This window comes from Vulpes lagopus, chromosome 22 (assembly GCF_018345385.1).
Source record: "Vulpes lagopus strain Blue_001 chromosome 22, ASM1834538v1, whole genome shotgun sequence".
NCBI classification, from domain to species: Eukaryota; Metazoa; Chordata; class Mammalia; order Carnivora; family Canidae; genus Vulpes; species Vulpes lagopus.
Genome location: NC_054845.1, coordinates 15,201,723 through 15,226,863, shown reverse-complemented (window position 1 = coordinate 15,226,863; position 25,141 = coordinate 15,201,723). Strand labels below are relative to the sequence as shown.

Below are 25,141 nucleotides of genomic sequence, written 5' to 3'. Positions count from 1 at the left end.
AAATGGCAATGAAATTACTATCATAGGAATCAAAGTAGTAATTACATTAGGAAGGAGGAGTTCAATGAACAAGATGGATGAGTTTCACACAGTGTTAGTTACTGTCAGAGTATATCAAGAATTGGTTCTGGGATCCCTGGGTGGTGCAGCGGTTTGGCGTCTGCCTTTGGCCCAGGGCGCGATCCTGGAGACCCGGGATCGAGTCCCACGTCGGGCTCCCGGTGCATGGAGCCTGCTTCTCCCTCTGCCTGTGTCTCTGGCTCTGTCTCTCCTTCTATTTCTCAAGAATAAATAAATAAAATCTTAAAAAAAAAAAAAAAAGAATTGGTTCTGATTATTTCTATTTCTATTAAAAAAATGTTTTAAGTCCATATCAGCTAAGGAAGGTCTTTAAGATACAGACTCTATTAAGCTATTGTTCTTTCTTCCTCATATAAAACAAATGAAGTAAAACTTCATTAACCTAAAATAGAATTTCTTGGTTATTTAGGATGTCTTCTTTTGGAACACCTAGTCATTTAACCAGTGCTAGTAAAACAAGGTGGGAAACCAGAAACATCACACCCTGCCCTCAAATTTAGTCCCTCTTGGAATGACCACATTCTATTCTCTTTGACCACCAGTCCCATCCCTGTGCTCCTTCTCCGAGTGAGGTCAGGACAACGAAATGTGAGGTCCATCCACAGCATCTTCCTGAGCAGAAAGGAATTTGCTGAGATGACCACATACTTGCTGTTTCAAAGCATGTTCTCTACTGGGTGCAATGAGAGGTCATCAAGCTATGCTTTAAACCACTCATAAATCCAGAAGCTAATGGAGAACACAGTAGATGAGGCAAAGGACAAGGTATTAAAATATACTAACACATATGCCCAAACCAAAGCAAGTCACTTGTTCAATATTACACACACACACACACACACACACACACACACACAGGTGCCATTCACTGTTATGGGCATGGGGGACGTATATCAATGAACAGGATAAGCAGAATCTTTGCTTTTGTGGAAATTCAATTCTACTGGAGCAAACAAATTTAAGTAAACAAATAAACAAGATAATTTAAGAGCAAGCATGAAATGAAGGAAATAAAATCATGTATTATCGTAGATATTGAGGAAAAAAACATGGCTTTAATACACAAGTGACTTCAGTCCTCTCAATTTTTAAGACCTTCAATCCTTGGAAGCTTTGAGATTGTATTTGGTACTCATTGGAACAAAATGACAGCCCTTATGCTTGTAAAATTGACTAGTATCAACCAAATTCAAGTGTCATTAGGTACACATATGTGAAACTACTGAAACCTATTGAGATATGTGGAGAGCATATGCCCCTTCACCAGCCAGCCACTCTGTAGTCAGGCTTCTTTTTAACCCTTCCCCTACCTCTTCCTGGGAAACCTTGCATATGATAGGAAAGCCACCCCTTCTTTAATGACCAGCAGCTCCTGAAGAAGAGTAAGTTTTTTTTAACAGGCCCTATGCCTCTGACATATCTGAGGGTTATATTCTAAGGGAATTTAAATTTATGCATAATTTGTATAGGCACAGATTTGGAAAAGCATGTTACATATTCAAATATATATGTATATATAGATGTTTGTATGTATGCCCACATTCATCCTAACTTAGGATTCCCTATTCAGATGAAGTTTCATACCTAACTGACACCTTGCGACACCCATTAATACAGGGTCATTTTTTTTTAAGATTTTATTTATTTATTCATGGAAGACACAGAGAGAGAGAGGCAGAGACAGGTAGAGGGAGAAGCAGGCTCCATGCAGGGAGCCTGACGTAGGACTCGATCCCAGGTCTCCAGGATCATGCCCTGGGCTAAAGGCGGTGCTAAACTGTTGAGCCACCTGGGCTGCCCTAATACATGGTTTTGAACTAGTACTTATGCAGAAAACTTCTAAACTCTAACAAAAGTGTGACATCAGCCAAGGCATTAATTAAATCTTAGTAAGAAATTTACCAATTCCTGTGTATACGTTTGTGATTATTTTCAATTTGTAAACCTGATCCAGAGTTGCTATCAGAAAATTGACCACCTCTGCTCTCAAACATGATATCTACATTTGATATTTTTTTCTTTTAAAGATTTCATTTATATATTCATGAGAAACACACAGAGAGAGGCAGAGACATAGGCAGAGCGAGAAGCAGGCTCCCTGCGGGGAGCCAGATGTGGGACCTGATCCCAGGACCCCGGGATCATGACCTGAGCCACACAGGTGCCCCTACATTTGAAGTCTAAATAGCTTGTCGTCTCCAGCTGAAAAATTTGTTTTTGGAACAAATTTCTTGAGCTTTTTTTAAATTCAATACCTCTTGCTAACTAGGTAACATGAGTAAGAGAATTTTCCAGAAGATCTATCAAACAACTATTGCATTGATTTACTTCAAGACCAGAAAGATGTCAGGCAGGCAACAACCTACATATCAGAGACATTTGTATTAAACATCTCCTCAAATGCCTGGCAACTTTTGAAACACTCTGATGAGCTGCTGGTTATAGTGTTGGTAAACACTATTGAACTGGGGTGCAGGGGTGGTACAGTCCGCCTCTTGATTTTAGCTTAGGTCATGATCTCAGGGCTGTGAGATCTGGCCCCAAGTCAGACTCTGTGCTGGGGGTAGAGCCTGCTTAAGATTCTCTTTCTCCTCCTCCCTCTGTCCCTCTCCCTCAAAATAAAGACTATTGAACCTCTTCTTTATCTGCCTCAGATGTAAATGTTTCAGACAGAAAAATACAATAAAATAGAGGAGGAAATTGAAACAACAAATAAAGTTAAAGCCATGGTGATATGCTAATAGATTCATGCTCCGTCCCTCTGGCCATTTTTGAAAAGTCATACTTACAAATATGACTCACCTCATTTCTAAATCACCATAGTTCAACCATTTTCTGTCCAGAACCATGATCCCAGTAGATTGCTGACACCACTCTTCTCCCTTTTCCTAAAATGGTTTCCAGAACAAGAGTTAGGTAGCCCCATAACACATCCTATAGAACAGCCTCTCTCACGCTGAATAGGGAAGCGGAGGCATTCTTAGGCTCTCATAAAATCTAGATGGTGGAGAAGAGTATTATGAGGGGTTAGGACTGTTCTGTTAGGGGTGCATCCAGGCTTTAATTTTCCTGTGATGGGAAAAAATACCTTGTTTCAAAAGCAAGACGTCAACACTATTTTTAGCCATCAATCACATTTTGTGCAAGGAACTCAGTTTTAGATATCGATCACTTTTTGCGCAAGGAATTCAAAATTTATCTTTCTCTTTTACTATAATAAAAGTAAATATACACAAAGTGTTCCAACCAAACTAATTTCAGAGCCATTTAACCTTCAGAATAAGGTTTTGCCAAACAAAGAGATGATCTATGTTATAGCCAAAGAGAAAGTCAGTCAAACAAAGAGATGATCTATGTTATAAAATATTTGTAATAGTCCACTAATATAAGTGATATGTGAAATGTGGATATATGAATTGCTTGCCTTTCCGGGTAACTAACTGGAAATTGTACAAACTTTGATAGTCAAAGGACTTCTTCTAGGGACATTCATCTGTAATTCATTCATCTGTAAAAAGCAAAAGGCTTTTTATTTTATATGGACAGCTACCCTACTCGGTATATATATATATCCTGAGAACAAAGCCAAAATGGACTGAATTGACTACATTTTTCTTCCTTTCATCTGAGTGTTTGGTCTCATATAAATATTTGAGTACAAGGCCTTCTCAGAGTTATTTTAACTTTAATAAAGAAAAATTTATTACTTCTTTTGTAGCCATAGCTAATGAAATGTGCCCCCAGGCATTACATCACCAGGAAAGGAGAGGTTATACAACTTTCTGAGAACTCAGTGAGATACAGAACCATTTTGATTACCTGTAACCATGACTCTCTACTTGGATTGCCTTCTTTTATTTCTTTTGTTCAAATCACATTTCTCAAAATGCCTGATAAAATGTCTTAAGCATCTTACCTCTCCGTTGTGCGGTACTTAGAATGTAATTGGGAGACTCAAGAACAATTACCAACTTTGTTGCGATCCACCTTATACCACTTGTCTGCACTTAAATCATTGTGGCCCAGGAGTAATACTTTTCTGTGGAGAGCCGCCATGGTGTTATTAATAAAAACCACTCTGCAGATAAATCAATATTTGGCTTCTAATAAGTAAAGGAGTGTCATTCTCATCTCTTGTTCCTGGAATGCCAAATGTTCATAATTTCAGTTTTGGGCTAAAGAAAGTGTAATTACAGTTATAGTAATGGAAATAAAAGGATTTTTTAAAATTCCTTCTTTTGCTACACAGAGATACTGTCAAAGGCATCTTCAAGTTTGGACATCCCAGTTTTCCTAAAAAAAAATTAAAATATATCCTAGTGAAGCTCCCAGGGCTTGGGGAAGCGGAATGTTGCCCTTTATGGAAAGCCATTATTGATTTCAATCGGTTGGAATCATGGCGACAGCAGGAAGACTGGATTCACCTTTTTTTGCTAAGTTCTGTTCTTGAGATCAAGAGAATTCAGTTCCACTGCCAATCAATATCATTGGCACTAGTACATAGTGCCAATCTCATGGAAATAATCTTCCTCTGCTACATTTATTTTCACCCAGTCTCATCAGCTGTTTGTCTCCCTTGCTCTGTCCCCATCCCTTTCTGTGGTACCTCTTCAAGAATTTGCCTCTAGTTTTATGGCTTAAAATATGACATCTAAAGATGGTTCTCCAGTAAATATTTCCATCCTAACCCCTCCAACACGTTCTATATCTTCATTTCAATAACATCCTGGACATCTTAACCTAATTTCTGTCAGGCCCCTCAAATCCAATAGATCCACAATGGGATACATCTTTGACCCCTAAATCAGGATTTCCTCCAGGCTGTCCACATCATCCCAACTACTAGGTATCAGACCTGGCCTCTGTCTTTTTTACCTTTCATCTCTTGTTTCCCACAAGCAGCTGCCCACTTCTGTTGATCCTGCCTGTGTGATCTGTCCCTTCCACTCCTGTTTGCCTTGCCAGAGCCCTATTTCAATTCCTCATTATCCTGGATCTGTGGTATGGGCCTAGCATCCTAACCTAAGGTTGGATACCACCTCCTGGAGCTCTTACTCACCATCCATCTTATATCCTACTGCCAGACAGCTTCCGTTACTCTGATCCTCAGAAACTGCTTTCAACTGCCTGAAGAATCAAGTCCACACAACACAGCTCGGAATCTATAACTTTAAAACCCAAGACTACAGGTCATTCCTCACTCCCTTGCTTTCTTTATACTCTATGCTCTGATGAAACCAAGCTGCTTGGTGAATGTTCCAGATGAGGTTCCCTAGAACACAGATTGAGGCAGAGAACAGGGACAAGCTGTTTACTAGGGAGGGAAGGAAGTAAGATTGGGCAGAAGAGATGAGTTTCCTTGCAGGGAAATAGAGGGGGAGGTTTTGGAGCTGGTCTGGCCCTGAGAGCTGTCCTGAGTTGGAACCTGAGGACTGGGCCTTGATAATCCCACTTTGATCCACCACTGGATGTGGCCCATTTCAACAAGGGCCACAGTAGAGGCAACCCCCAAAAGGGCCAACAACTGATGCCCATCTTCTGGTGGCACTCCCAGCAGACAAAGGAATACATCCTTTCTACTCCCCTCATTCCTTGAAGTAGATCCAAGCAGTGCATCATGTACCCACCCAGGGATTCCCATCCACCCTCACAATTGATTCCCCATGGTCACTTTCCTATAAGCTCCATGGCAAACTGCTAGCTGTCTTTCCCTGTTCCTCTCTAACCTGTTTCTTTAGTAATAATATGCCCCACCCGTTACATTCTCTAGTCTCCTCTGCAACTAGGTGTGATTATGTGACTAAGTTCTAACCAGTGCTGATGACAAAAAGTGATATATGCAACTACCAGATTGGTATCCAGAGGAACTGGCAGTCCTTCCACATCTCCGTCTTGATTCTTGCTTCCTGGAAGGTGGGCAGCGTGGTGGACCCTGCACAGAGAATTTGTCCCATGGAGCAGAAGCTGTGTACTAAGGATTTCACAGCAGGAAGATGGAGGATATGTGGAGTTCCCATACCAGCTGTGGACTGTTCATGGAAGAAAAAATTAAAACTTCCATCTTTTTTAAACCACTGGTATTTTGGCCTTTGTTATTTTTCAAAAGATTTTATTTATTATTCACAAGAGACACTGAGAAAGAGGCAGAGACGTAGGCAGAGGGTGACGCAGGCTCCTGTGGGGACCCAGATGCTGGACTCCATCACAGGACTCTGGGATCACGTCCTGAGCAGAGGGCAGACGCTCAACCACTGAGCCACCCAGGCGTTCCTGATCTTTGTTATTTTAACTGACGTTGTACATCCTCTCTAACTCAAGCTGTAACACTTTCCTCCCCATTTCCATATGTCCATAGTGCACCAATTGTTCCGATACCACTTCAAATGTTACCTTACCTTCAGATGTTTGTTGACCTCCTTCCTTCACCTCTGTGACAGGAAGTAGCATTTTCCTCTGCTGATCTTCCATAGTTTAGCTGTATTTCCTTTACCTAGTGTGACACTTTCATCATAAATGGTCATTCTTTCCTTATTTCTCAGCTCCTCTACTAAACTGTGACATCCTGCAGAGCAACATCTGAGTCTCAGAATTCCTGATCCACCATATTAGCCAAAGGTCTTTTATTAGTAGATGTTCATATTACTTGTTGACTCGATGGAGTTATTTTTCATAGAGGATTGAATGTGGCATTCCTGTAATCTTTCACTCACCAGTTTTGTAGCAGAAAATTGTTTTACTCATCACAGGAAACAGAAAAATCCCCTTTCTTCTTCCACTCAATGCCTTACACATACTTGAAATTGGTTTACATATTCCCCCTTAGGTGCTGTGCCAGAGGAATAAATTTTCAGGCTCTTCCTTCAGTCCTGTGGCTATCCCATCTCTCTCCCATTCTCATTTTAACAAAAAGCCAACATTTACATTTAGAAAGGGAACATTTTACCAAACATGTTCTCTGAATTGGGACACTCCCTGTCCCCCAGTGGTGGCAGTGAGGAACATAAAGGTAGGCAGCAAGGGATTCTCTCTAAGGATCTACTGTTAACACCCTCCCGCTCATTTTCTTGTGTTATAAGTGCTATATTCTAATCTCTCCTGGGTTCAAAAAAAGATCTGGAACTGGACTGCCTGTGTCCTGAGTCTGGCCTTGCCACTAATTAGAATGGTGATCTTAAGGAAGGGGTTAAATTGCTTCAAGGTTGAGGGTTTTTTTTTTTTTTAAACTATAAAATGGGGATAGATGAGGGGCAATAAAATGATGTGGTTAGACCACAGACTCTAAAGCTTAAAGTGCCTAGGGTTTCATTCCAGATCCATCACTAACTGGAACGCCCATCTTTGTGCATACCTAGAAAGCAGTGGAAGGACCGGGAAAGACTTCATGAGGAAAGTAATATTTGGGGTGGCACCAAGGGGTGCATAGGAATTTGACTGGGGCTGTAGCAGGAAGGAGAAGTCTTTCCAGCAGAAGAAACAGGCTGAGCCAAGGCCAAGAGATTAGAAAGTACTACTTTGCCCTAATAATGTGACTCTCTCATCCTTTTCTGGAGCCACGAGAACACTTCTAGAACATGGTACACAGTGCATGTGCACATGCGCACATGAGCAGAAGAACGAAACAGATCCTCAGAGAGACCCACTTGTTGCCTATCTTTGTGGACTGATTCTGTAGTGGTGAGAGCAAACAAAAGAAAGATTGAAGAAATTAACAAAAATATTGATGGGGGTTATATCTTGCTGATTAGATTACAGTTATTTCAATTTTCTCTAAATTTTTGTTTTCCAATTTTTCTGCCCAATAGACATGTAGATTTTCATAATGACTCAAACAAATTTAAGTTTTTCCTTCCTGCTGAATTTTTCAGCTGCTGCATGTCTTTACTCAAAAACCTTTTTCTTATTTCTCCGGATTTGAAAAATTACATAGAACCTCTGGATTAGCTGGGTTGGCTGATTCACCCTCATATCCAATTGGTTTTGAAGAGTCAAAGACTGAAAGACCGGCTTAAGATTTATATGGCTCTAGTCAGGTACTTCTGGTTGCTGGGTAGCAGACATTCATAATCCATCGACCACTGCACTCTCTCTAGCAGATGGCAGACATGGCTTAGGATCCAGGCAGCCACAAAGCTGCCTTAGCAAGCCCTGAGACAAAGCCTCATGGAGCACTGAGTAATGAGCATTGAGGCAAAGCCTATTTGCCAGTGCATTAGCAGTTCTTGCTCACAAAACCAGCACATCCGAATAAGCCTAGCACACAAAACACCACCAAAAGGAAGCACCTTTGAGCAGGCTGCTTTCAGGTGGCTGTGCCTCCCTCATCCACACAAAACAACAGGAAGTCAGCGTTGTAAGTGGCAACTCATGTGAGCACCTGCCTGACTCTTCACTTGGGAACCTGCATCCCTGACTGGGAGCAAGGCCCGTCTGTGTCCCCACTGTAGCTACTGGTTAATTTCAGGGGGTCACACATGAAAATGTCTTACTAATGTATACAGAAGTTACATAGTAGGGGCCAAGACCCTCGATCCTACACGAAGAAATGTTCTATCTGTCCCACCTTGACCCACTTGGTGTTTTTAAAATATGAATTAGCTGCACCATTAAAAAAAATAGAAAATTTTGTATACAAATCTGGATTTCTGGTTCCTCTGGAAAAATAAATGGAAAGGGCAATAAAGGAACCAATTTTCCACCTGATGACAATTGGCTGGAGCTGAGTGTAAACGGGGTGTGTGCTGTCCCACCCAGCTCAGTCTCCCCTCCCCTCTTGTCTCCTATACTACACTATTCTGCTCATTTTGGTAATGTGCCATCCTTGTTTTATAGCCATTTCACCTACATAGGAAAACCTACTTCATACAGTCCATTCACTATCTCTATGAGATTTACAAAGGCCCCATAATGTTGTGTCTGTTGCTGCAGACTCGAGACATCTCTGGTATTATTTCCTTTTTTTTTTTTTCTGGTATTATTTCCAATTCAAGTTACTTCTTTGTGTCTTCATCTTGAAGCCTGGGCCTGAAGAAGCAAGGAGCTCTGCTGCAAGCTCATTTACCCCCTGAAGACAGGAAGCTATTTAAAGCTCCAAAGAGATCTGAAGAACCCTTGAAATACTCCTGATCGGTCAGGATGAAGATTTTTGTTTTGTTTTGTTTTGTTTTGTTTTGCGTTGCTTTGTTTTGCCTTGTTTTTGTAGGACCAATCGATTTACTCAGCTAATTTGGCTTTCAATGATCATCACAGTCAGATAAATGTTTTCATAAGGGTGGACTCTGTGGGGTCACAAGTGCAGTCTTTACAGCCACACCAGGGCAAGTGTGTGTGTACCAATCAGCTGCCAAAGGAGCATGGGCAGATCCCAGCAGGACAACTATTTTCAGGTAATGAGGGATCATGGCATTTGCTTTCTCTCCAGAAGTCATGTCCATGGCCAAGAACTTGTTCTAGTCAAGAAGCCAGACCTGCTAACAGGTTTCAGAAAAGCTCAAGGGATGGTAACTTTCTCCAAGGCATAAAAGACAGATCAGCATCAACTTTAGTAGACCGGAAGGGCAATTCCACTCGGAAAATGATTTTGACCTTTCATTAATTGAAGGACTTACTAAATGATGCTTAAAAAGCATTTACTTTTCTCAGAGTTAGGAGTCTCTCATGTTCTGTCTCCCTTTCTGATATTTCCCACTCATTTTTGACTCCTAACTCTGGGAAACGAACTAGGGGTGGTAGAAAGAGAGGTGGGTGGGGTTGGGGGTGACTGGGTGACGGGCACTGAGCACTGAGGGGGGGCACTTGATGGGATGAGCACTGGGTGTTATTCTGTATGTTGGCAAATTGCACACCAATAAAAAATAAATTTATTTTTTAAAAAAGCATTTACTTTACCTACCCCCTCACTCCCGACTGAAATTAGCCAGGGATCATTATGGGAAGAAAATACTAGATGTTCATAGGTCAGGTCAAAAAGCCCTCGTTGTCATTACTGACAGCCCCAAACACTTAAGACTGAGCCAGGATGGACACATCAGTGGAAAAGTATTTAAGGAACACAAGGTTCTGGTAGAGAGTCTTATAATCATAATCCCCACACAAGCTAAAAGAGTTCAGATATCTGAAAGTTAGATACAACATTACAGGTTGTTCATCTTCAAAGTATTTATGAGTGTACTTTGACCAACCCAGATGAGTCCTGGTTAACAGCAGTTAGTTATCATGGCATTAGGTCCAATGGCACAGCTTTTTTCTCAACTGCCCCCTTCCCTGTGGAGCTCTTTCTGATCTCCAGGGAAGCAGAAGTCTCCCTCTTCTCTTCCTCTAAAGTACGGAATACTTATGTCTGCGAGAGCACTTATCACATTGCATTTACATGTTGTATCTTATTTCCAAGATCAAGAGCTCATCGCTGTGTCCCTGAGACCTGGCACAACAGGGTAGGGTTTTTATAGCTCAAGTGTTTGTGAAAGGTAGAAGGAAAAGAAGGAAGGAGGGAGGAGAAAGGATGGAAGGAAACATGGATACTTCCCATTCCTTAACCAAAGGTCTGAGCAGCTCTTCCCGGGTCTTGGCACATTGCTTCCTGTGCCTTGAGACTGCTTCCCACTTTATTAGACTAGTGTAGTCTTGTCATCTCTCGAGATGGTTCAAAACTCACTTCTTTTGGGAAGCCTTCCTATATCTCTCTCACACCTACCCCCCATCACTTATCTCTCCCATTCATGATGTTGGCTGTCACATTTATTGGGTGTATCTCTCTGATAAATTGTGAGCAACTTTAGATCAAGAATTTCATTTTGTTCCTTCAACTTCCACAAGGAGCTCCTGGTATAGAGGCTTAATAAATATTTGTTGAATGAGTAAACTGATAAACAGAAGTCCCTTGCACATTAACCGAAGGGATGCCTATCTTAAATTTCAAAAGTGACTTAAGAATTCCATTGTGAGGGGCACCTGGGTGGCTCAGTCGGTTAAGCATCTGCCTTCCGCTCAGGTCATGATCCCGGGGTCCTGGGATGGAGCCTCATATTGTTGGGCTCTTCGCTCATGCTGTCTGCTTCTCCCTCTCCTTCTGCCTGCTTCTCCCCCCCGCTCATGCTCTCTCAAATAAATAAAACCTTTAAAAAAAACTCCATTGTGAGCACATGGATTTTCTACTTAATTATTCATATCAAAGTTTTAACTCAAGGGCTGCTGTTGTGTGTCTACGACTTTCTGGCTTCAGACCACCTTCTCAGTCAGTAACCAAGGGAGCATGGATGGAACCCATCTCAATATCAACCTCAAAAAACGGAATGACTTAAAGGAAAACATAAAAAAATAAGGTAATTCATTTTAAGTCAAACTTAAATGATACTCTACATGCTTTCTGGTTTAAAGTATGATATTTGTGTTATTTTAAAATGTTTCTATATTCCTTTCATTAAGTGAAATGACATAGAAACAAATGAGTTATGGTGAACAGACATAAAATTTCCATGAGATGATTCAACTTGGGTAGAAGAGGTTCCTGGAGGGGGATCTTAAGGAAGGGGATGGAGAGGCTAAGCCGCTGATGGCTAGAAAAATAAACAAAGTTGAGGCTATGCGAGGCAGGCAGAAGTTTCAGTCACACTATTAAGCTTGAACCTCATTCTATAGGCGATGAGGAACCCCTGCAAACTTTTCACAGAGGAAGGATGTGATCAGATCAGCCTCTCTCCCTCTCAGTGTGGCAGATGTATGTGAGTTATCTGTGTCTGCTGAGGCCAAACCAAGGATGGAGGACACAGACCAAAAGATATTTGTAGAGAAGGAATATTATTTGGTGACCAATTCCATGTGAGGTGTGAGGTATTTTCTTCCTTTGAATGTTTTCAATAAAACCAAATACTTCTATTTTCTTTAGAGCTTGATTGCAAATTTGGTACCACGTCAAAAGTGTGGATATTATTACTAGCCATCCCCTTTAGATTCAGGAGAGAGATACTACAGAAAAAAGAATTGATAATGATATGATCCTAAGGTGGATTCCCCCCCACCCCGATTTATAAGAATACATTCAATAAATTCAATGAAACTGAATTCTAATCAGGAATATGTTTATCATTCATCAGAGATTTTATTTTGCTCCATTGACTGCTTAAATTTTCAGTGAGCCTTTGATTGAGAAGCCCGTGCTAAAACTCTTGAAATCAGGCACATGGCCATTTAATCAACAACACAAGATAACACAAAAAAGGGGGCCTGAGAAAAAATGATCAAAGTTTAAAGTGACAACATTCTACGTTAACAAAGATTTTATACACACTTGACGCATACAGTGCATACAATGACTACTGAATCTCCATTCCTAGGCAGCCAGCGAGATTATGAATGAATTTATTAACTTCAAACAAAACTTCAGGTTGTACACTTAAAAAATTACAAACCATCTGGAGATGAAAATTAACAGTGGAAGCAACAATGACCGTAAAATATGATGGGATGACTTTAAAGAAAGGTTCAAGTATTGTTTGTAAAGTTCTTCGGACACTAGAGTCTTTGAAAAGTTTGTGCATTTCCCATCTTTGCATAGTAAAAACGAAAATGAAAACAAAAAACATACTACTTGGTAAAACTCCACGGCTCTACGTGATTCATGTTTCATAACATGCACCTATGTGTACTGCTCATTTAGCTAATAGGAGTAGCACTAATTCAGTGGGCTCATGCAGTGTCCCAGGTGAGCAATGAAGTTAGCGCACACCTCCTCATCCAGGTGTCGTTAATTAATGCAGCAAAGAATAGCGGATGAAATGGGAACTCGTCATCACTTAACGCTAACTCTTGTTGGGTAACATTAGGACGGTGATACGCTTGTATGAGCTCAAATTAATAAAAAGGACTATTCTCACCACGAAAATCCGCAAATGAATGGCATGTGCAAGAGAAAATACAGCAAAGAGTTCGAAACGACATAACCCAATACCACCAACAATAATTATAATCCATTGTTTACGGTTGGTATGGTTGCATTACCTTTCTTTCCTATTGATACACACATAGCTTAAAGCTTGTGTATTTTACATATACACACAGATAATTTAACATTGGAACATAGGTCTGGTTACCTATGAAACTGCCAGTGTAACAAAAAGTTACACTGACATTTGCCATTATGTACATATTTGGGGACCACTGTGGTCTGATTTAAAACGTAACATCGCACACTTACAATGTTGTTTGTGAAATGCTCAAAAGTTAATAATAGAGATTTAACTTGTTTTGTAACCGTCATGGTTTTGTTTTTGTTAAGTCACCTTGGTGCCTCTGGAAGAGCAGTGAAATGTATATGGTGTACTCAGTAACAGCTTGGAGTCCGCTAGTGAGTAGGATCCAACAACAAGGACATAAACAATACAGTGATAGGAAGAGATGCCAAGTAATCTGAGCTTCCACTGGGTTGAAAGAACCATCACCACTAGGCGAAGGGTTACAACCTGTGTCTTATGGAGCCAAGAATAAGGCTGATAAACCCTGTAGATAGCCCTGTTTTTCCAATATAAATATACAGCTAGTTCTAGAGAAAGACTTGCAGACCTGGGTAGCACCTAGTACTCAGAAAGCAGTAACAGGATTAAGAGGTTAGGTTATGATCTACTGGGGCATACCGAAATTGAGGTTTCTGCTCTATGATTGTGATACTTCCATGATTAAATACACCTGGAAATAACCTCACGGTTTTAAGCAGTACATTTTTAGCACATAATCCTTTCCAAAATCAAAGCAAAAATTGTGAGACTGGTGTCATGACTCTTGCTGAAAAGGGACCTAAAGCTAAATCTAGCAACTCATTCGGTGGTCATGAGGTGAACAGCAGGATTGCGTGTCCTGTTCCTGAAAAGAGGATGTTGGAGAAGTGTGGGATTTCTGGGGGCCTTCGGGAAAGCTCCTCTCTATAAATGGGTGCTCACTGAAGGACTCATGTACTAGGTTCTACATTCAAAACCAAGTCAGGACCAAATTTATTAATGTATATACTTAACACTTGAATGGAAGCTATCTTGATCATAAATGGAAGAAGAAATCGATGCCAGTGAAGGAAACTCGAAGGGACTTGGGAACCCAGATTACATCTGCACATCTGCCTGAAGGCAAGAGAAGATCATGATTTTGTGAACAGTAGAATCCCATCACAATCTAGAACATTCCACACACCACACTGTGGGACCAACGAGATTTGTTGGAAACACAACACACAGACTTAAAGCCTACGAAGGCAACACTCGCAAGAAGGCAACTGCTGCTTCGGTGTCCATTACTGGTTTGCCAGTGGGGTTCTACCAAATGTATTTTGAGGCAGGAAGATGAAACATGAACAAAATGTTGACAATAATAGATACAAATAAAATGGAAAGCTTAACTTTTTCCCCAAGTTTTTAACATTTAAAAGTTATTTTTTTTTTAAATTTAAGGCTTTAAGTTTATCCTCCTTTCACATTGAAGACAGGGAAAGAAAACTGTCAAAACCAAAAACCAAAATCATGAGCTTGGCACTTCTGTGATTAATTCGAGAGGGTGTCTACTTTCTTACATTATATACATACATTTATAATAACATCAAAAAATTTTTAGACTTGTTAGTACATATATTTGCATTTACATAATTTTTGTGTTTTTAATATGGGTTATTTAGTTGTTTGTGTCCCACCAGGCCCCCCACCCCCCCACTTTTGCTTATTTTTGGTTTTAAGCATTTCATTCAGGTATTTCCTTTTTAAATTGCACCTGTTTTGTGTCCAAACTCCCTGCATCTATGGCTACATCTGTCTTTTTTAAGCAAGCCCCCAAATCACTGAACAACATGTTACCAGAGAAGAGAGAGAGAGAGAGAGAAAACAGCAAAAAGAACCCAAAAGATGGGGAGCAAACAATAAACTCAAATCTACAGAGAACCTTTACAAGAAAAATATTTCAGTACAGACAAGTGAAAATGATGTGTCAAAATCTCTTATTTCCATATTTACATTTATAAAAGAACTATACAATAGCATCATTGTTCAAATTCCAGTTCCCATTTCCAAAGGATGCTTGGTCCAGGAAAACACACGATGGGAAAGTGACTCAAGGAGAGCAGGGGTCCGTGGAGTCTCTCGTGGCCCGGTCTAGACTCGGGGGTGAGGGCCAGGCAGCCTCCATGTGTTCACCGCTCATCCTCACCTTAGGAATTCAGTTGCAAGTTTTGCTGCGGATTGGCTTGCTAGCTGCTTGGTGTATATATGCCATGCAGATTTTACCCTTTCGAAAATTAGATCTTCATGCCACTGGAGTGTGTCATTGGTAGGAAAAGAAAAAAAAAAAATCATGCCAAATCATTTAGAAGATATTAAGTGCCAGCAGGCTGAGAAAAGAAAAAAAATCATTTGCTATTTTTTAATGGTTCTTTTATTGCACTTCATTTTTTGTTATTGTTCCTTCTTCCTTTAGTTAGAAAAAAAAAGATTCTGAAATAGTTCTTTTATAATATTGTCTTTTATCCCCTTTTATTGACAGGTGGTGAGAGGGGTTCTTTGAAATTATTTCCCAGAAGGACAGTTTCCTTTTAGCCCATCCCCATCCCCCAACTTCAGCTCTGTGGTCATTATCACCCAGTGGTCTTGGTTCAGACTCAACACTTCTGGCAACAGTGCTGTGAGTATGTCACACCCAGGATCCAACAGCACGAGGCACCGCTCACCCAGTGCCGCGGAGTCAGATGGGGCCTTGCTGAGTGGGGTCGAACCTCCTCTTCTTGACATTTCTTCCAGAGATGCAGGCAGGGAGGGAAAAATCCACAATATTAATCAGATCGCGAGGAGAGGAGGGTGATGATAATGACAACGCTAGTTCCAGAGCAAAGTAATCAACTCACACAGAGGCAGACTTCCCAAAATAACTGGCAACACAGAACAGCTCATGCTTTTGAATGTCTTTACAACATCTCCACTAGAGTACATCCATTTGTAAGACCAAAAGGAGCTTCGAGTTGCTCATTTTAAATCACTGGAAGCCTCCGCAGCCCAATTTGTCTCTTATTTCAGCAGTAAATGATACGGCTAATTTTAACCAGATGAACATGACAGGAAGGGCTCTTCCTACATTCTGGAGGGCTATTAGGGGAACTACGCAAAACTCTGAAGGGCTCCTTGCTGCTTCCTTCCAGGACTTGAGAATGCTGTATCAGTCAGTCGGCCTTTGCCAAGAGGGCAAAGAGCCTTGTTCTACTCAGTTATCTTGCTGCCTTGGGTGTGTGAGCTCTTACCCCACCATGGAACAAGCATTCTTCATATCCAAGCAGTTGAAAACCAGAGTGCACAGTAAGACAGTACACTCAAAGGAGAATGGACACAGGCTCGGGTTAGTTAAGCAAATGCAGCAGTAAGCTTAGTGGAAATAAGCCAGTTAAAATGCCTTGCTCGCAGTGTCCAGTCTCCTAAAAAGTGGCTCCTATGTTTAAAAAGAGGAAAGGAAAGAACCAGCAAGACACTACAAGGCAACAACACAAGGTGGTTGCAACCTCCCCATGGTCTGGCTTTATGTGGGGCATCAAGCAGGGGGGGCTCATGCATTGAGTCTGCGCACTGGGCGGGTGCAACGCTGCTGGCCACCGAGGTGTCATGCAAGACTGGAGCACCAGTTGTCCCCGAGATCCCGCTCTCCCCTGCCCGCTCAGGGCCAGCTCAATATCCTTTCAGGCCTCCGTGCCAAAAAATTCCAGCGTGTTCCTCCTCCCCACCATGTAAGTCAAAATAAACACAATATTGAAGCTCAAAATACGCATAAAGGCATCCCGCCAAGTTCTCATTTGTCCCGAGGTGACCACTTTGATACTCCCTTTTTTGAAATGACAAATTAAAAAAAAATCTTTAAAGAAAATCTCCCTTTCCTTTTAAAGGTTTTCATGAAAATGTCTTCATTAATATGCCTAAGCCTGTGGTTTGCCGACCTGGCAGGTAATCCACTGCCACAAACACTACAGCAACAGAGCTGCTTCCTTTATCCCCCCATTCCCTGTCACCTCCGACAATCCTCTTTTGAGTCAGTTATTCTTGAAAGTGGGCATTGCTGCTGCTCTGAGACCAAAAGGGACATGCCCCATAATGCAAGTGGCTCAGAGTTCCTTTGCTTGGGAGCACAGGACCTGTGCCTGCTTCCCACACTCACAGCCCGTAGAGGTAGATTTAGAAGGAACAACTCTACCCATGAGTCAGGTGGGGAAAAATGAAGACTGCCTGAAGGACCAGGGGCTCCAACCAACTTAGCTATCTGTTGCTGGAATTGAAGACAAATGGGAAGCTAATGTCCCCTCAATTAAAACGAATATAAAGATCAAGCCAGTTAGCGCTGGGCCTGTAAATGACAACCTTGCTCACATCTAAATTCCCTTATTCGAATTCAGTGGATGGCAGATCAACAGCCATGTCCAAGGTCTTAACTGCAATCCAGTTCATTTTTAAATGGAGATAGGAATTTCTATTTCAGCCTGGCATCCAGTCAACCTCCAGGGTCCAAAAGTTTGTGCTCCTTTTAAAAATCAGTGTTTGAAGTTTAGATTGCATTATTTTAAGGAGGATATAGTCTACAGGGTGAATGGGTCCCCAGGTCAGACCAGGAGGACACATCACCCTGTAGAATCATGTATTTCTACGGGAAAATGGACTCCAAATACCAACAGGGCACAATCTTTCCCCCACAGATGTTCCAGCAGGAGGAAGGCAGGGGCCTGTGATGAGGACAGAGAGGGACCCTCCTATGGCAGGCTGACTGCAACAGCTCTCTCACGTATAAATTGCAAAACTACTATGGTGAGTTCGGAGAACCCACCATCTATCGAGAATTCCCTATGTGGAAAAAGTCTTTTCGTTCCATTTCAGTGTGAAAGCACAACCATCACAGGTAGATGTTTGCTGCCTTCCTTCCACAAGTGTTTCATCTGAACCCCCTCTGCTCACTAGGAATGGGAAGGCAATGAACTTTGTCATCATAACGTGTAAGGTATTTCTGGATCATTATTCGATATTAGCTAATCCATAAGCCCTCCACTGACCCAGTTTTCATCAATCTTTATGATGTCTGAAAACCTATACTCTTGTCTACAATATATATTACACACATGTACATCTATACAAAGTTAAAGTTTTTCCGGTTAACAGCAGCCATCTCTAGTTTGTAAAGCCTTTAGTTTTTTCAAGGGTATGTATTCATCGATGGCTATTACCTTCACATCCTTCCATAGTGAGTCATCACGACCCAACAAGAACCCTTCACTCAATCCCTCCTAGGGAACCTTCCTAGGCCACCTGTGACTGCATTCATTTCCCCAGAGGTCTGAGTCAGGGTCTTCCTAGCAGGAAGGAATCCCACAAGACCAGCCTGCTAGGTCTGAGTGAAAAAGTGTCTAACCCAGGAATTGCAGGATTTAAGGGAATTAGGCTCCTTGTTCCCCACTGGGATATGGTCATGGAATTCAGATGAGCAGGAGCCTGGTTTTCCTCCCAGAAAGACTAGCTAAAATTGATTCGATTTCCTAACTCTACAAAATCAAAAACAAAAGACATTTGCTCTTTTGAGAAAATATAATTAGCAATATTAAATTCCTTACAAATTTCATCCAACTTGATACTCAAAAATCCAATCTTCCTGTGATAAACCAAGATATGATCCTTTACATATCATTTATGTGAGTACCTTTTGTTTTATCTTTTCTTTGGTTTGTCCTATGAAATGGAACACAGGCCAAACAGAATAGCTTACAATCAAAAGCGGGCTCAATAAGAATCTGTACCCCCAGTAACTTCTCATAGAGAGGAAATCATGGTTACTATACAGACTTATCAAAGTAACACTTTTAATGTCCAGAGCAGCTCTTCCAGGCCAGTATGACCACTACTGGCATGAAATTACATTGAGACAGCAAGTGATAGGAAGTGGGACATGGTGATAGGGCTCCAGAGTCTGAAGCACGGTAATATGGTTGGAAGAGCTTAAGACTCACCCTCAAATCTAGTCAACAGTCTATATCACTGTTACCTTCAAGTTTTTTTCCTATTATCACCTAGAATTTCTCTTTCTGACCACCATCACTCGCGGTGTTCACATACTTCATATGCACGTCATAACTGTATTGCTCATATCTAATGCCTGTATTCAAATTTAGGTAATGTCAGATCAAAAGCCATGTCCAAGGTGGTAACAGAAATTCTGTTCACTTTTAAATGGAACCATGAAATCCTCTTTCCATATATTTGTTACCTTTTCTAAGATTTAGAGGAGATGCTACTAAAACGGCCTTTCATCTACTTGATTTTTCTAATGTCTAAGCAACAGCCCTAAAAATCGAATCAAGTAGTATTACTATTCAAAACTGAACAGAGGTTATGAGTCTTCATGAGTCAACCAGGACCAAGGTTTGCAACACTCTGCAGCACAGTCCACAGCTTTACTGTATGTGTGTGGGTGATGGAGAGGAAAGGGAACATGGGGGCGGTGGGCATGTAAGTAGATGCAGATACAGGGGAAACGCTAGACAAATTGATGTGCCAAGAACCTACCTTCATTATTCACAGGATTTCTCAGAGAAAAGTACTAACACTCCAAAGACTGGGAATCCATAAACCAACTACTTCTGAGGTATGGAATTAATTGAAGTTACCACACACTACCCCACATATCAGAATATGTGAAAGAAAATAACCTGCCAAGTAGCATTTTTTCTCTTTTCAGGAGTTTTACAATGAAGCTATGGAAGTCTTTGCATGAAGCAAAGCTTGCAGACTATTATTCTGCTAGAAAGATGTCATCTACACTTACGTTGTTTTTTTAAATCACAGTTATCTTGACAAAATTTCATTATCATTTATTCGCACAAAGGTGCACACTTTCACACATGCATGCACACTCACATAGATTCATGCTTTTTACCACCTATTTCAGAGGAAATATGGCTTAAGAAATAAACTATAGAGAATGGCAGATGTTGTCAGGGGTCAGAGCATAGCTGTTTTCTTATCTATACTTGAACAGGTCATGTACGGTTGACACTTCTTCCACATTTAAATTGCTCACGGTGCCCCACCTCAAGTAATGTGACTTCAGGAAAAAGCGATACTTCCCTGGAGCATTAATAGGTTTCCTTTATTTTTTTTTTTAAATAATGTTTCCTTTAGCCTGAAAGTTCAGTTACCCTCAAATTACTCAGGCAACTTTGCTACTGGCTTTGCTTTTCACATCTAGTAAAACACAATTTCAGGAAGGATTTCCAATAAAAATATTTAAAGCAATCTCTTTTATAAACGATTTTCAACTTCTGATCCTAAATGACTCTTTTGTATTTACTTTGAGTTCCATGAAAAACTCAGACTTTCAGTTCAATTAGCAAATACCTTCTAGACAAATCTCCCAAATTGCCCAAGTGGTAGGAAAACCTAAACTGCACCATTTGGCACCCAAAGCCTTTCCTTGCAAAGTAGAGGTAGTTATATTTAACATTTAATGTAAACCACATGGCTACTATTAAAATCTAAAGCAAATTCAGATCTGAAGATCTGAAGAGTCAGCCACCAAGAGCCACCTCGAAGAGCAGTGGCTCCTCCAAGTTTGAATTCCAGCCTCTAAGAATCATCCTCACTTTTTTGTGTAAGGCTTAAAGATACTTCACATTACTGTGTGCCACCCTACAATGTTTTCCTTTACAGAAATTTTTAGGGTCATAGGGCACGGGAAGGGGCACTGGGTTAGGGCAGCAGTACACTTGTCTGCACAGTGGTTCCCCCCTCGGTGCTCAGTGGAGGCTGTTTCTCACCTCACTAGGTGTCCATCTCCCCTTCCTTTTCTCTGTTCTTCTGATGATTAAACATCTCTCTTAGATATAAATAACCTGCACAGGGCCTAATCCACTTATATACACAGTGATAAAGGCTTTTCCATTTTTCCCCAAAGAAACATGCAATTCAAGCTGTGCGCTAGGCCAGGCCACTGTTTTGAGGTCCTGCTACAGAATAGTGCTCTTGACTCCAAAAGCTGAGATGGTACATTTGGCTTTGTGTGTGGCCAGATAGCAAAGATGCACAGGACTGTTTTCCAGTCCTTGAAACTGAGGCTTCCTGATGCCAAAAAGGCATAAGCTTGAGCACAAGCCAAATTTATTTTTCTCGAAGCATATTTATGAAAAAGTTCAAGGGAGCATTATAAAATAATAACAGATCATGGGACTACTATAAGTGCAATGGCTTTTTTTTTTTTTTTACAGTAAGATGGCACCTAAGAAAAAACTTTTGCTTGAATTAAGGCTGGCCAAACCAAACAATAACAACAACAACAACAACAAAATTATATATGGATGTTGTTGTTGTTGTTTTTGTTGTTAGGTAAGGTACCATGAGTGACTCATTATCAGGGCAATGCTTTGTTGATACCACGATGAGAAATTCAAATTTGAGTTGCCCACTTTGTGTGTGTTTGTGAAAACACGATGATGCCAAAAGTACTGTTTCAGCAAACAGGTTCAAGTTTACAAATCTCTCTGCAGAAAGGAAGTACCATTTGATAACTTTCCAAGTTGAGCCACTCAGCAACTTGTAGGCTTACTCATTAAATCTTAATATGATAACAAAATTAGCAGAAAATGTTGAATGTATTAAGTCATCATGTGTTTTGTCTTCCCTTCGTAATCCCTTTCTAATAATATTTTTTTTATCTGGTTTCAATATTTTGATTTCAGGATTCAAAATGTAAAATAGAAAAAAAAACAAAAACAAACAAAAAAAACAAAATGTAAAATAGAATAAAGTTCATAATGCAATTATTCAGATAATTCAAGTAAAAAACTGCCTCTGTTGAGTAAACCAGATGGAGGCATAGTGGGTTTTGATTTTAGGTAACGGTCTTATTTCCCATTTAAACGCATTTTGACAGATCTGGTTGGAACTTAACTTTTCTCAGGGAATATTTGGCACAGGAAGTCTCATCTACAGATGTTAATAATCAAGCCACCACAGTATGAAAAGATATAAAAAGCAATTATCCAATGAATCTGAGCTCTGAAAACATCTAAACTTTATAAATTAGCTTTACAAATTTTGATCATCATTAAGGTTTATTTGTGACTATCTGCCATGTCTATTTAAACAAACTTAGTTCAATGATCAATGCATAATCCGAACTGAAAGGTCACTTTGGACACATACCAGTTAATTTGCAGTTAATTAGAAAATAAATTTAAGTATCACAAAGCCACAGACTTCAAATTTCAATGTGAAACCGATTCAGTTGGTTAGGGAATGAATAAAATTTCTTAAGTCTATTTTTTATCAAATAATGAAGCTTTTCAAATCACAATGCTACATATACTGTGTTACGTATGAAAAATAATGAACAAGCGGTTCCTTAGGTTGTGAAAATTTCAACATATCAGTGAAATATAAACCAGTTTTAAACAGATACAAGTGATTTATATCCACTCATTTCCTGACCACGAAGTTTCCTGATTATTGTGTATGAAAAACACTATCTCAGAATGCTTGCTGCTGAAAGCTGGAGTGTCTTCCACTGGAGAACCTCTACTTTGTTCACCTTCAGCTGGAGATGCAAATTCCATCTACACTTTCTGTTTTACTCACTAGCCCAGACAGAACGTTTGTGGTTCCATGGTTCTTCTTTCCTAACCCATTTCTGAATAAAAAAAATTTACTTTCAGCAGTTTCCTGGTAAAGCTTGAAATCTTGTAGCAGGAACTCAAAACCTGGTTATGTAAGCAGAAAAGAGAAGTGCCAGAGCCACTGAGAAGAAGACATGCGGCGTTGCTTACTTAAATCCCCATCCTGTGCCCCCAAGGACAATAGCTGCTACCAGGATGGCCCCAGCGATGGAGCCTATTATGAGATTGGTGGCACTAGGACCTGTGACAAAGGATCATGGGAAGAAAGTCATATGAGCCAACTACTGTCGTTACCACGAGGGAAAGGCAGTTAAGTGGTTTCAGGAAGTAAATACCCTGCATTGAAAAGTCGCTAAGCACTTAAATCGCCTTTATTTACTTCACTTAATTTGCACTGCCGATGCAACGGAGAGCTACTGCTTGGAAAGGAATGCCTCTACATCTAAAGCTTCTGCACCGCTGACAATTAAGTTCCTTTAAATTCACCTTCCACAGATTTTGAAGCAAATGCGCCCCACCTGCTGGCACATCTTTCTTCTCCTTCCCAACATCATGAATCAAACAAGCAAAAGAGCATATCAAGAACCCAGGTGCATTAGAATTAGCTAGACCTGACTGGCAAATGAGGGCAGGAAAAGAGGGAAAAATAGTCTAATAAAGTGCTCTCTCAGGCAGCACACCAAGTTGTCTGAATGCTACATTTTTGTTTTATCCCCCACTTGGAAACAGACCCCATTTAAAAGTCAGAAGGAGGTTCTGAATAAAGATCTGACTTTGAAGCCTTGCTCTCAGAGATGCATTTCTTCACTGTATGGATCCATACAGTGTTGAAACAACGGCAGGTGGTTCCAAAGGCAAGATAGGTAGGAAGCATAAAACTTATTTAGGCAATTTTGTGGAAATGGAAAAAAGATTCGGCAAGTTCAATTGAGATTATCTTTCAAGTTCCCATTTGCAATTTGAGGCTTGGAGATATACTTTCAAAAGGTAGCGGAGAGGACAGCAAGCTAGAAGACACAGGTGGAGTTTGCATCAATAGTTGGAGTCAGAGTCGATTCACAGGACAGCACATCCTCTCCACTCACAGAGGGAAATGCTGTAGCTCTTGATTTTTCAAGGTAAGCAACCTTAACTTTAGTGCAGGATTATTTTGAATATCCCATCCTTAAGGATGCTAGTACATAGGTACAGTGCCCCAAACAGCAGAAACCTTCCAGTCCTGAGTATCCTGTACCAGAAGTCACAAGACCAATTTTGGTATTTCCCCTAAAATCCTCAACTTGGTGTATATATATTCACTTCTGTGTAAAAAAATTCTCTTTTCTGCTCACATCAGTGCCCTCAACTGTGTACATAAATGGATGCCAGTTTGAGCAGCACTAAAATTGTGTGCATCACAGGTTTTTACTTAGAGACCACCCAGTGCTTGTGAGGGTGAGTAGAAAGGTGGGGGACAGATGCAGTGGGGGTTTGGGGATGTGGTCTCTTCAGGCTCTTGGGCTTGTGACACGTTCTTAAGACTAACCACTGAGGTCCTATAGAACACACATCTCAGTGTCCTTCAGGAACGCACGAATGATAATACATAGTAGTAAGAGAGCAATATAACCAGGTTAGTGTCTCTACACTGAGCACGTACTACATGCCAGGTGTGGTTTTAAGCATGTGACAAGTATTCTCTCATTGGATCCTCACAAAAACCATACAAAGTAGGAGTTATGACTATCCCTGTCTAATAGAAGAAGAAGCGTTCTACTTCTAGAACGTAGTTATAGAGGCAAGATGTGAACACAGATTTGACTGTCTCAAAAGCTTATGCTAAAAATCAAGGGTCAGCAAACTATAGCCCATTGGCCAAATGTGGTCCCACTTCCTGTTTTTGCAAAGCAATTTCATTGGAAGACAGCCACACTGATAGGTTTTCATATTGTTTACTGTTACTTTTGTACTAAGACAGCAAAGTCCTAAGGTTGTGACAAACATCCTGTGGCCTGCAAAGCCAAAACTATTTATCTCCTGGCCCTTTAAAAAAAGTCTGCTAACCCCTACTCTAATGAAACATCCCATTTATATGTATTTCCTTCCCGTACTTTAATAGGGAAACACATTTTGAAACAAACGTTGAGAAAACATTTCTATTTCCATGTATATTCTGCTTTAGGCATGGTTTGCACTTTACTAGCTCAGAAAACAGGCTGGGATTAGAATCAATACATAATTCATGAGAAATGATTCCTGATTTACAATTATAAACTAAGGAGCAGAAATAAAGTCCCCATTCCCCACCCCCCCCAAAAAAACCCCCAAACCTTCTGTCCATAGAATCCTTAGTGACTAAGTGAACTATCACTATCAGCTAAGCCAGGAGGTGTTAAAACAATCTATATTGTACTATTGTGGATTTTTTAAAAA

At 40.6% G+C, this 25,141-nt stretch overlaps 1 protein-coding gene across 3 annotated transcripts in view; it reads right to left on the bottom strand.

The window, feature by feature from the left end:
• Window positions 1–12,151: 12,151 nt before the first annotated feature.
• Window positions 12,152–25,141, bottom strand: part of ADAM23 (ADAM metallopeptidase domain 23) — a 169,339-nt gene continuing 156,349 nt past the window's right edge. Inside the window, exons 25-26 of one of the 3 annotated variants that reach the window (XM_041737550.1) lie at window positions 22,880–22,970; window positions 15,654–15,835 (exon numbers count right to left, since the gene is read on the bottom strand). In XM_041737550.1, the coding sequence (XP_041593484.1) occupies window positions 15,787–15,835; window positions 22,880–22,970 (140 nt within the window). In that variant the 3' untranslated portion in view covers window positions 15,654–15,786. Of the gene's footprint in view, window positions 15,836–22,879; window positions 22,971–25,141 lie in introns of all 3 variants that reach the window. The other 2 variants (XM_041737549.1, XM_041737551.1) reach the window with 2 other exon arrangements.